The 13,239-nt window shown below is 42.4% G+C and overlaps 2 protein-coding genes across 4 annotated transcripts in view; one reads left to right on the plus strand and one right to left on the minus strand.

Annotated features, from left to right (window-relative positions):
- LOC139773920 (frizzled-9-like) overlaps positions 1 to 13,239 on the minus strand; it is a 24,372-nt gene continuing 11,133 nt past the window's right edge. Inside the window, exons 1-6 of one of the 3 annotated variants that reach the window (XM_071708742.1) lie at positions 12,714 to 13,066; positions 2,874 to 3,087; positions 2,368 to 2,555; positions 2,000 to 2,284; positions 1,143 to 1,347; positions 1 to 1,020 (exon numbers count right to left, since the gene is read on the minus strand). In XM_071708742.1, the coding sequence (XP_071564843.1) occupies positions 458 to 1,020; positions 1,143 to 1,347; positions 2,000 to 2,284; positions 2,368 to 2,555; positions 2,874 to 3,087; positions 12,714 to 12,923 (1,665 nt within the window). In that variant the 5' untranslated portion in view covers positions 12,924 to 13,066 and the 3' untranslated portion in view covers positions 1 to 457. Of the gene's footprint in view, positions 1,021 to 1,142; positions 1,348 to 1,999; positions 2,285 to 2,367; positions 2,556 to 2,873; positions 3,088 to 5,687; positions 7,499 to 12,713; positions 13,067 to 13,239 lie in introns of those variants that run through there. The other 2 variants (XM_071708743.1, XM_071708744.1) reach the window with 2 other exon arrangements.
- On the plus strand, positions 9,397 to 12,302 carry LOC139773919 (uncharacterized). The gene is made up of 2 exons (XM_071708741.1): positions 9,397 to 11,791; positions 12,143 to 12,302. The coding sequence occupies exon 1, from the start codon at positions 10,041 to 10,043 to the stop codon at positions 11,787 to 11,789; it is 1,749 nt and encodes a 582-aa protein (XP_071564842.1). The 5' UTR covers positions 9,397 to 10,040; the 3' UTR covers positions 11,790 to 11,791; positions 12,143 to 12,302.

Below are 13,239 nucleotides of genomic sequence, written 5' to 3' on the forward strand. Positions count from 1 at the left end.
TACATAAAAATAATGACTGGTGTTTATTAAAGTTATATCCATCGAAATACGCTTTCGCTGTTATTAGAATTCGAGTTTAAAGACATCATAAGTCTACTTTAATTAATCGAAAGTTAAAATACACACTAGGCGCAGACATACATTATTTTTACAATATATACAACATCTATATATATATATATATATATATATATAGATAGGAGGTGTGTGTGTGTATATATATATATATATATATACACACAAAGCGCAATCGTTCGTAGCACTTATTTGCTCCACGCATTAATATGATCCGATAGATAAATAAAAAAAAATCACAATATGCACTACCGTTCTAATTAATCTCTTTCAAAAAAGATATCCCAATATCGTGGAAACATCTAAAAATACTTAAAGCACATCCGCAAAATTAATTTCAACGTCTCTTAAGTATCGCATTGTTAGAATAAATCTAAGATCGTCAAGCGATGTTGTCGTCCTGCTTGAAGCCCTGGAAAGGGCTTTGTATCCTGGCGGGTTTGCTGGGCGCGGCGAGGAGTCTGCTCCAGGCGCGGCAGGTTTTGCCGGACCATACCCACATGCCGGAGGTGACGCCGACCACGAGGGACAGAAAGAGCCTGAGAAGGGCAACTTCGAGGCCAGCGGCACGGTATACCGGGCCAGGAGCGCAATTCTGCGCCGAGCGGCAGTCCAGCGCGGCCAGCAACGCCAGCTTTCGCCATCGCGGTCTCACCGAGGCCTCGTGCAGCACGCAGGCAAGGCCGCCCAGCGCCGGCAACGCGTACAATAGCGCGAAGATAACCAGCCGCGTCATCAGGCGCTCCAGTTTCGTCGCGCTGCGACCGGCGCAGCGCACAGCCCTTCGTACGCGTACCAGCGCGCTTCCAGCAACGCTACCAAACACGCAGCCCAGCAACAGCAGCACGGCGTGCGGCAGCACTTCCAGCCACAGCGCTGACTCGTCGGAGATCTGACATAGTCCGGTCAGCTCGTCTGCCACCACGTTGCGCGACAACAGACTTCCTGTAAATTAAAAGAAATCGATAAGAAAAGAATGTATAAATACAAATAAAAAATGTCGCAATTAAAAAGCGAATTGAATGTTGATATTATATAATTAAATAGATTTTAGATCTATAAGTTACCTCCTGTGAAAAATATTGGAAGAATCCACGCGGCCGCATGAAGATAGGATGCGATGTTGTGAAGAGCTTCGCTGCTCCACTCGTTCCTGGCGCTCAGCAGCCAGCAACCGCACAGCACCGCCCACCACGTGTTGCTGGCTAGTCCCAGATAGTACCTGACTAGCCACCAAATTGTACAGGGAACGCTCTTCAAAGCATCGCGGACCTGTTTATAAATAATCGACATTAAATATTAGGGGAGACCGGGGCGGAGCAGATGAATAAACGCGAAAAAATTCAAGACAGAAGGAAATAACAGTATAGTAAAGATATCGTAACAACTTAAATTGAGGCCAATATAAACTTGCAGATAAAGTCTTAGCGATGTGCTAATAGCAAACAGAATCTCGAGCAGAATATTATTGCAGTAGATTGACATCAGCTGCGTCAACATTAAGCTCGTATTCTGTCAGCAAAGTCTACCGACATGACAGCAGGTTGCGAATACAAATCGAGCAAGATCTGCTATTTCATAACTTCGAAAGAAACATTATTTGGAATGAAATATTATTTGGAATAAAACATTATTTAGAATAAAACATTATGGAATATTATTTCAATAGTTTCTGCAATCGATTTGCCATCAGGGTCTGCTAATAGATTTTGTTACATTTCTGCTGGTTTTGCTAATAAAACCTGTTTTGAATAAATTTGACTATCTGGGATTATATTTCTTCTCTATATCGCAAATGTCTTTCTTATTTGAATCGTCGTACTGGAACTAGTTTCGACTTCTAGTCAGGTCTTTTTCAGCCAACAACCAACATGAACTATAAGTATAGATTTCATTATTTACTGAAAGAAATCTGTTTACTTACTGGAACGTAACTCGGCCCATCGAGCTGACTGACGCAGCTGAGATTTTCAGCGCCAACCGCACCACGCACGATGTAAGCCACGGAGAGGAGATTGTAGCAGAGCGCCAGAAAGACTATCGGCCTTTCGGGATAACGAAATCTGGACGGATCGACCCAGAAGGTCAGCAAGGTAAAGAGCGTCGACAGGAAGCACAGCCATGCCCAGCCGGTCATCCAACGCTCGGCGAATTTTTTGTCTTCCGCGCGGTAATACGCGTCGGTACCGCAACGCGGTGCGCAAGAAATCTGAAGCAAAACCACGAGAAATGTTAAGAAAGAAAATATATATATGATTTTGGCTTTCTTCCGCTCGTTCCGTTTATTCTAACCATTTCCATATCGGGTATCTGCACAAAATGCGGTGGACATTGATGATGTTGCTGTTGCTGTTGTATTCGCGTGGAGATTTGCGGCGGTCGTTCGTGCATCGCCGGCCACTGCTGCTGAACGGTTGGCAGTATCGGTGAACTAGTATCGTCCAACGTTTCGTCCGGTGGCTGCACGCACAATGTGTTTCCTTTAAAAGAGAGAAAGAGTTCAGGCTATTTTAACACACACAGTTCAATCACCAAACATTACACTTAATATTGTATGATTTAAATGTGTTAGGATTCCCAATTGTTCAGCGACATTTTTGAAAAAGTACTTTTTATACGAATAATTAAAAATGCAGATGTATCTTAGACTTTTTCTTTTTAGTTTTTACTGTTCAAAATTTAAGCAAATTTGAGCAATTTGCTTAAATGATGACTCTTTGCTTTCATACATAATAATAAGTTTATCGAAAGTACATATATTACAATAAAAGATTGATCGAAGGTGAGCGAGTGCTTACCGCGATCGAGGAAGCGATTGCAATCCAGCATGTGCGGCCACGGTAGCGTGAGGCTGGTTAAGGCCGGCTCGCAGTCTCTTCTTACGGAAAGGCAGAGAGACTTGCAGGCCGGTATGGCCACATGTTCCGAGCAGACCGGGGCGAAGACGGCGCACAAGAAGAGCCTGAGATGTCTCGAACAGTTGTAGTGGACCAGTGGCATGAAGGTCGTCAGCTGCAAATACACGTGCTATTAGAACCAGATGACGAGAAAGTGCGTAAATTTCGTCGCGTAATATTGTCTTCCTGAAACGTGTGTGACTCGACCAGTCCCCCTGTCTTAATTTACGGCGAAATATCCGACGAAAGGGACATGCGAACGACGGGTCTCGGCATATTGCACTCTATTTTCCTTTACGTGACGTTTTAACATATTTGAGGTAAACTTCTATAATACGCTCTTTCGTCCTCTAAACGCGGAGCAAAGCCCCCCCCCCCCCCCGACGGAGATGCGAGAGCGAGAGGGTAATGCACCTAAGCAGGCGGAGAGGAGACGCCTCGCTTCCATGAAATATAACGAGCGGTGGGCATCAGGGGTAATTATCCCGCCCATTCTTCCCGCCTCAATCCCGATGGACCCCTCTCGCCGTCCGCGTCGCGGGGCCCACCGAGACCGTGCTCCTCTCTACCTCCTGCCCTTTTCCCTCCCCCTCTAGATTCGTCCATTACGAGCGGAGCCCGATGCTCTTCTCCTCCACGGCGCTCCCCAAATTATAGCCTCATGAAATTACGTGGTAACCCGTAACGACAGAGCCCTCCATCTCGCCCTGCATCGCGCTCCTCTCTCTCTCTCTCTCTCTCTCTCTCTCTCTCTCTCTCTCTCTCTCTCTCTCTCTCTCTCTCTCTCTCTCTCTCTCTTTCTCCGGGTTCTCTTCTCACCGATCAAGGTAGACCAGCTGAGAGCAGGAAGAAAGAGAGAGAAAGATAAAGAGAGAAAGAAAGAGAGAAGGGAGGGAGGAAGGGAGAGAGAGAAAGAGAGACCTTCCGTCCAAAGATCGCGCGCGATCGTTTTCACTTCTCACACGCGACGGACGTGCATTGGTAATCGATATGGCAAAGAAGTCATGATCTCAATTCTCCTATGGGGGCATTAACGAAACGTAAAGAAACTAATTAACTAATTTTAGTTTTATTAAAATCCGCATTCGTTACAAAAGAGCGAAAATAATTTAAATATCTTGAGTATCTTGAATATTTTTAATATTTTGAATATCTTGGATTGGAAACTCAAGATTCGACATAATAAAATTAAAAAAACCTTTTTTCGAGTTTTCGTAATTGATATACGAAATAAGCATGATTTTGACGAAAGGAGGACGGTCGAGGTTTTCGCAGTTACAACCAATAAAAGTGCCTCTTTCTCCATATTCCCTGCATGCGAGTAAACATACTTGAACAATATATAGACGCGATAAGTCTCGATTTTTTTTATATTCGGAGACTGAAAATCGAAACAATCGAAACTACGTTACTCTCAATAGGCGTAATCGGTTATTCTTTTCGGTAATCTCTCAGATCTCGCCTCTCGGTTATCTCGAGCCCGGAGGAGCGAAAGGGGGAGGGGCGACGCCGACGAAGAAGAAATCTGAGCGGACCGGTTCGTTCATTATTTCGCATTCTTCTCCTCCGGGAATGACCAGAAAAAGACGGAGTAGGAAAAGGCGCATCCCACCCCTTCCACCATCTCTCGCCCGCTCCCGTATATACTCCAGTCCCTTTGGAGCATTTCCGAAGCGACTTGACAGACAACTCGCGGATAGAAGAAGAAACGAACAAACGGACGGACGGACGGGTGGACGCGGGACCGACTTACTTCTTATTGCGGTCCGCTCTTTTTTCTTCCCCGCTTTTGTCCTTACGCGGCTCGCTCGTTCTGTTCTCTGCCTTGATCGAGTCGCTGTGAGACCCTTTGTGAGGCAGCATGTATATTTATGCGACGTGACGCATAAATCGCCGGGACGCGATGTCGAATTCTTGGGCGGGGGCCGCGGGGGGGGGGGGGGGGGGGGGATGCTTTTTGCGAGAGGGTGCGATCGCTTTCGGAGGCTAGATTAAGTTTTTCTACGCTGCCCAGCATTCGCGTGGAAAATAAACTACCGTCGCTTCCGCAGCTGCAAACTGTAGAAAACGTGAAATCTCTCGATATTATGAATCGTACGATTTTGAAATCGACTATCGAAAATGTAGAACGACCGTTTGAAGAGAACAGATTCGTGAAGTTTTTAAGCTGGATACTGGAGAATCGCGTGTCTTCAGTGTCTTCGATTGTTTTCAAAGAGTTTTGGAATTTTCGAACGCTATTGCTGCGTCATATAATGCTTTCTTGAAACGTTTGACTTGCGAATTCTTGAAATCTTGAAACGTTTATCCGAATATTTATTAATTTTTTTAATTTTGAGGCAGTGATTTTTCTATTTTCGATCTTTTCTATTTTTCACCGTGGATCTTCGGAATATCCAGGCAGAACGAAGAAGATGACCAAGCATATGCCCTGCAATTTGCCGCCTTCCGGGAACGACGGCACGTGATTGGCGGTGGCGCCTTTCTTAGGATCATTCATCGAGCTTGGGGAAGTCATCAGCCTGCGAAACCCCCGCGCCCCCCCCCCGCCCCCCGCGCCCGTGTTCGAGAGCTAATCCCTCTGTAATTGTCCCGACCACATGTTGATTGGCTGGTTCGAAGGAACGATTACGCACACACTGATTTTAGAGTTTTGGAAATTTCGAATCTCGTCGATTTCCGATTCGAATCATAGACAATTTCGTGATTGCTTGCCTGGATTCCGAAATATCATATGAAGCCTGAAGACGCAGGTGAAATTGCGATCAAAAATTCACATTTCGATCGTAATTGCAGGTTCCTAGAACTTGAGTTTCTGTGAAGTTATAACTTCCCTTTTTTTTAAATTAAAAAAAGAAATCGAGTTCTGGATGATGGCCGAAGAGATCTATAGTGGTTTCAAAGGCTATTTTAGAAAGAAACTGTCATTTGACAAATTAATTTCTGGAGATATTTTGGAAAAATTTTTCGAAAGATTTATGTCGAACTGTAGAGAGAGAGAGAGAGAGAATTATCTAAAATTTTAGAACTCTAAAAAAGCTACGTCTTTTAAATGAAATAAATTTCCTGGCGTTTTCAACGTTTTAAATGATAGAGCTCTTTCTAAAGCCGCTTAACTCCAAAATTATTTGGAGAACGTCCAAAGTCCAAAGCTTCAGAAATTTCTTTTTAATTTTAGAAAAAACAGAGTCAACTTCACTGGGTTGTGAAACTCGATACGACTTATAACTGGCTGAAACGATTCTGACACTCCACTCGAGGAACAGAGATGTGCGGACGGAGTTTTTGAAAGAGCCACCACGAGCTTCGGCGATTCCAAGATAACGATTCGAAGAATCATGGAACGGCTCTTTTACGATCGCCAGTGTGTATACGCTCGTGACGACTTAACACACGTGTGCGTTTAATGGTATCACCGGCGGATACCAAGCCCGCGAGTAGGACTCGTCGACGACGCGGTGGAGAACGGGGGGAGAAAGAGAGAGAGAAAGAGAGAAGATAAGAAGGGCGAGGTGAACGGTGGGATGGAAGCGGAGAATGATAGCGGCGCTCTTTGAGCTCCGTGCATGCTCTAGGATGACCAGCCGCGCGGCGGTTTATCTCGAAGACTTGTCAATACCATTTATGAGACAAACATTAACTCCGACATGCTCCGCGGAGACGATAATCCGAGAGAAATCCTACGAAGGGCAATCGTGAGCGGAAGGAATAAACGTTACCAAGAATTTCAGCTCTCGTGAGTTAGAGCTAGAAAACTCTAATCTAACGAAGTAATCTAACGAAACCATAATTTAACTAATCGAATGAAATTCAATATACATATTTAGTTAAAAATATTATCTTGAATGATAGCGGCAAGTCGGAGGTATGTACGTTTATCATGGTTTATCATGCATTTCGATTCGTGTGTTTGAATGGGTTCGTCCGAGTCCGAGCGGTCATTTTTTATTCGCGCGCCTTTGTAAAAAAAAAAATTGCAGGTACGTATCAGTCGTAATCGCGAGTAATTGGTAAAGATGCACGTAATCATACGTATTACATTATGCCCGCATTAAGTCGTAAAAGGCATTAAAGCGCAATCGCGTGTAATTGCAGCTGCGCCAGGTCGCATCTATATTAAGTTACAGACGCGTTCGATTACAAATGCAAACTGGATTGTAACTTAAGCGCCTCGCGCAACGGCAATTGTAGATAATTATACATAAGATTAGTATCGTGATTGAGCGTAATTGTACGTTAGATTAATGGTAAAATAACTGCAAAGTTCTTACAACGCACGCTTGATCCCTCGGGAGTTGTCAATTACATTATAGCGTGACACGCACACTTTATATTGCAATGTAATTGAATTACAATAATATTAAAATAATATTGTACTATTTGAAGCTTTGAAATTTCTCAAATTTCTAGTTTCTCTTTAGATTTTGAATTAAAAAATAAAATAGATTGAACAACAAATATATTTTTATAAGCTAAAGAGAATCTTTTTTTCTCACAATTCTTTTAGCATCTCTCCCAAGTTTCCAACCGATCTAAATTCTGTTAAAAGGTCCGCCTAAGATCGATACCTTTTATTTATTATTAATTTATCAAAGGGTATTGTCCATTTTTCAAATATTTTCACAACTTCAAGTCTACGGCGCATAAAGCTAATCTATTATTAAAAAAAAAGCTAAGGATTTTTCTCCGAGCTCCCTTCGCACGATCCAACGTCATCGTCATTCCTCCGGCCCATCGCGTGAAAAGCGCATATCAAATCCGCATCCGCCGACGATGTTTCCCATACACGCACGCACACGCCTTCATAGTCCACGCACACGTGCGCGCGCGCGCGCGCGAGGAACGCAGCTGCTACAAAAATACGCAGTTTTGCTCGTCAGGGCTATCTCGCTTCAGGCGGCTTCAAAGGATGCCGCCTTAACGTTATTACGATAATAAAACTGAGCGAGCGAGAGTGAACCCTCGGCTATAAATACCTCTCACTCCTCGCGTCGTGTGTATGTGTATGTGTGCATGTAGCGGCGTGTACAATCGGGTGCATTAATGGTACGGTGCGCGTCCGCGCTTCCAAGGATACCTCACGACTCACGACACGCGATTCATCTATTCTCCTCGATCCTTGCGAGCGTGAAGTAATTTAAACCGATCAATTAATTATGGAAAAGTGAATTGTTTAAAATTAGATAAAATTAGATAAATTTGAATGTAGATTAATCGGATTGGAGATCGAGGGTAATTGCGAGTTCCAGATTGGACTTCGACCAATCGGAGCAAAGCGCATTTAAGATTAAAGTTGCTTGATTGGTAGAATGCGAAACTGCAATTTGTAATCCCCCGTTTTCAACGCGTTGTGCGAGATAGCGGGTTTAAAGCGCATCGGGCAACATTAATGCACTCGATTATACACACACGTGCGAGTAACCGCGCGTAAGTGCGACTCCTTCGCTGTCTCTTCAGCTTCCCCTACATACACACGGTGTGCGTTCGTACTAAATACTAACCACTATTGGTCGAAAATACGCACCCGCCGACGTAGAAAGATGCGCCGTTAGACTTCTGGATGTAATAATTGCTTTTCATTCAAACAATTTTAATAAATTCGCATGTAAGATCTCCGATTAGAGGTATTTGAATGCTCAAACCGGTCGAGTACTCGAATAAATATTAAATATCTCGGCTATCATAATTACGAAATAAAAAACGGAACCGGTACGGGGTACGGATTAGCGCAGGTCAATGGTTCGAGACGAAGGAGTCAGTGCCTCTGCTGGGAGAGGAGAAGCAGGTCGATAACATTTTTTTTTATCGACGCCCAAATCTGTTCTCGGCGACCATAATTAATATACCTGCCGAAATCAGATTATTTTTGTCTTAATGCTTTAATAAGTAAATATACCATCACGTTATATATTTTTGAATTACAAGAAATAGATTAGCAAATAAATTGACTGTAAATAAATTTGTTGATCAAAATTAATTTGCAAGGTATAAAAAGATCTCGAGCACTTTGAGACAACGATTACGCGCGAATGGGTTCCATCATTTTGCCGCTAATTAATAGCGGCATTCCGCGGAAGTGGAATTTGACCGGAAGTCAGTATATATCGTGTGCCATCGCGGGATTCAGCAATCCGCGCGGGCGCGGACGAGAAAACGGCTTCTAATTACTTATGTCTCCCGTGGAGAGAGAACCGTATATCCTGCTCGGAGAAAAAGAGACCGGTATTCTCCCTTCGTCGTCCCCCCATCTTCTCTTCGTTCCCTCCCGTAACGTCGCGGTTCAGCGACTTTGATTCGCCTTATCGCTACTAATGAGAGCCGTACGCGCGTTCTTTGATCTTCGATCGCTTATTAACGCACGCTGCCATGAAAATTTCTCCCCCTTTTTTTCTACCTGCCTCCCACTTGAGGGCCATTAAGACCGCAGAGCGTTTAAAATGCGTTGCTTCTTGTTTCAATGCGATTGTTTCGAAAATGAACATTACAAATAAATACTAAACATTATAAATGTTGAACATTTATGTATTAGTTTGATAAAATTGCAAATTGCGCATTCTTAGAAAAATTGCATTTTCTATTAGTTTCCATGTAATTTTCAACCAAGAAATTGGGATTAGGCCACTCTAGGATTGTCAAAAAATCGAAAAAAATTTTTTTTGTTTAAAAGGTGCTTTAGGGTCTTAAAAATGATATACCAAAAGATTATGGGCGGCAAAAGTTTCTAAATGCCCAAATTTTCAATTCTGCCGCAGCCCCTCTCAGTATGCTCCGAGCGCCTTTTGTGATCACTGCGATGCACTGTAATTTTGGAGTATGGGAGCAGGTAAAACGGCAGTCGATAGTAAAGTGACTTGCCCCCTGAAGAGTCTAGAATGTTAAGAATTTACCTGAATGACTATAGGTGTCACTATTACCAATATACATATGAAGAACGTCTGTGTAGCGTCAGTTAAGCAGAAACCGTTGAAAAGGACGCTATTTGCACGACACTTTGCTTTCTTGTATCAGCTTCATAATATTCGAATAATAGTTAATATAATAAAGTTATAATTGCAATTGATTTTCACCATGAGTGATAATAAAACGGATCGTTATAAGAAAGGATCAAAAACAGACAGTGCATTCAGCAAGAAACCGAAAGCGTCACGCAGACGACCGTTGAATCGTCATAAATTGGAGGCGCCCGAGGATTTAAATGTCAGCACATCGGCAAAGAAATTAAAGCAGTCTGACGATCTTTACGACATTGAAGTGGACGATGCTTTTGGCTATCGTCTATTAAACTTCGTAGCAGTTTTTGCCGCCATTTCGAATGTCGTTGTTTGTAAAGTGTGCCATTCGGAAGTGAAATTCACTGAAACTAGCAGACGAGGTTTGGGATTTAAAATAGTTGTGTCCTGTGATAAGTGTGAAAAAACAAAAATACCAAGTTGCCCATTTGTTAACAAAGGCTACGATGTTAACCGCAGAATTGTTCTTGCCATGCGATTGCTTGGAGTTGGTCTGCGTGGAATAACAAAATTTTGTGCATTTATGGAATTGCCCCGGCCGATGTTTCATTTGTTTTATGATAAAGTCGTTAAAAACATTGCTAGTGCAGCAGACGTTGTTTGTAAGAACAGTATTTCGAATGCAGCGAAAGCAGAAAAAACAATTTCTGCTGAGACAGGAGAAAATAATGGAATCACGGTATCAGGCGATGGAACGTGGAGAAAACGTGGATTTTCGTCTTTGTATGGCTTGGTCTCTCTTATTGGCTGGCACACCGGCAAAGTTGTAGATCTCATTGTAAAATCAAAATATTGTAAAGCGTGTGAATATTGGAAGAAAAAAGAAGACACAGAAGAATATGCGGAATGGTCAGAAAATCATGCGAGCGAATGCCAAGCAAACCACGAGAGATCGGCTGCAAAAATGGAAATCGACGCAGTTGTTGAGATGTTCCAGCGCTCTGAAACCTTACACCAGGTGAAATACGCAAATTACATTGGTGACGGGAAATCAAAAACATTTAAAGGTATTACAGATGCTAAGCCTTACAAAAATATTACAGTATTGAAAAAAGAATGTATAGATCACGTTCAAAAACGAATGGGTACCCGTCTCCGTAATTTGAAAAAAGTTACAAAAGGCCTTGGAGGAAAAGGCAAATTGACTGGCAAGCTTATAGACGAACTTTCGATATATTATGGATTAGCTATTCGTAGAAATTGCGATTCGATTGAAAAGATGAAGAACGCTATATGGGCTACACTGTATCATAAATTATCTACAGATGAAAAACCGCAACACGACAAGTGCCCAACTGGAGAAGATTCATGGTGCTCATGGCAAAAAGCAAAAGCTACAAATAGTTTGGGCGATTATGAACACAAACCAGCTATTTGCAATGAAGTGTTTGAAGCTATAAAGCCAGTGTACAAAGAACTGAGTAACGACGATCTTCTCACTCGTTGTATCGGCGGCTTTACGCAAAACAACAACGAGAGTTTTAACTCGACCGTATGGGCGTTGGCTCCAAAAACAATATCTAGTGGCAAATTAATATTAGATATTGTAACAAATATTGTTACTTGTGTGTATAATGACGGATTTTCCTCAATTATGCACATAATAGATATTATGGGCATGAAAATTGGACCACACAGTTATAATCTGTGCCTGGAGGTGGACGCGGAGCACATCAAGCAAGCAGAACGATCGTTGAGTGAAGCTGCAAGAGAGGCTCGAATCAATTTGAAAACGTTCAGAAAGGAAAAAGAGGAGGAGGATGTCAATCTGGAAGGCCAATTGTATGGTGCAGGCATCGCAGATTAAAGGTATGTAAGAATATTCTATGATTTTACAGTACTAAAAACTTTAAACGCGTTTATCTCGAAACCACATTTTTTGAACTGGCCGGAAACAGAACTCGAACAAATCTTCACCGATCGATCTGAAAATTTAACTGTATATTCAAAATTGCATTCTTCGGCGACGTACGTAGGATTTTTTTTTATATTGCATAGTATTCTTTTTATAAACAATTATCTGACGATTTTTTTCCTGAAATTTTAAACTTTTTTTTTATAAGTGTACTATTTTGCCAAAAATCAATGTATCGAAAAAATCCTACGTACGTCTCTAGCTGTTGTTATATATAATCGAAATATTTTGGTTTTTTGTTCCAGGTCAAAAATTGCATGAGTTACATTTCCGGCCGTGGACCCCTTCCAAAAAAAGGCATCGAGACGGAGAAATGCTGTGCAGCCGCCATTTTTTTATTAATTGATATGAAAAAATAATTTTTTTGTAATTCATTAGTAGTATGATAAAACCCATTTTACAGAATTTCGATTGATTCCTTTATTGCGTTAAAAAAAATTCCCGAAATATGCCTATTTTTTCTTGTTCTAAAGTGGCCTAACCCCTTAATGTAACTGTACTTTTAGTCAAAATATTACTCCAATATTAGCAACTATTACTTAGATTACGTTATATCGGACATATTATTTGAAATATAAGTTATTTTGTCAGTTCTCTAGAATGTCTAGCTTGTAAATATAAACTTTTTTGTAAAGAAAAATAATTTTAATGTATAATATATCTTTATAACATTAAAAAAAAACAAGTCTCATTCTTGACGTTACAAAGGACATCTTTCAACATTCACGATGAACGTTTTCCTAATCCTCCTGATGTAAAGCGTAAGAGAGCGTAAGAGAGAGTTTGGCATTTTAAATTAAAGTTATTTAAAGTTACCCCTCGTTCCGCCTGCCACTGATCTTCGTGGCCCATGAAGTTCGGCATCGCCGTCAGATTGTAACGCAATCCCCGGCAGAAGGATACGTTCAGCCGTTCGCATTTCGCACCGGTCCCAGGCTGCGCGTGGTTGATGCCCCATCCTCGTGCCGACACCGCCGAGAGGATGAGTACCACGATGCGCAGCACCATTTTCAACGTCGACGGCATTCACATTTTATTTCCGCGTACAAATGCACGAATAGGAAGTAATAATACATATATATAATTCGTGTATACACTCGCGGCGACGTGAGATCACGTGATCGCGACACGCGGTAACCTAATAAGTACACCCATCCGCAACGATGGTCGACGACTGACTGACGTGCTCGGCTCGCGCAATCAGCGCGATGCAGCTGCGGACAGTGCGGACATCGGGCAATTCCGCGGGCATTCGGCTGCGCGTTCTTTCCCCCTCCAGTTCTCACTTTTTGCCGCCACAGCCGCCGTCGCGTCGCGGCGGGCCCTATCATCTCGGCCCGAC

This window comes from Temnothorax nylanderi, unplaced genomic scaffold (genome assembly GCF_030848795.1).
Source record: "Temnothorax nylanderi isolate EJ_2023f unplaced genomic scaffold, tnyl_v1.0 TNYL_tig0071_pilon, whole genome shotgun sequence".
NCBI lineage: Eukaryota > Metazoa > Arthropoda > Insecta > Hymenoptera > Formicidae > Temnothorax > Temnothorax nylanderi.

Excerpts from the sequence above, each read along its gene's own strand:
- LOC139773919 (XM_071708741.1), top strand. The coding sequence starts at position 10,041 with ATGAGTGATAATAAAACGGATCGTTATAAGAAAGGATCAAAAACAGAC.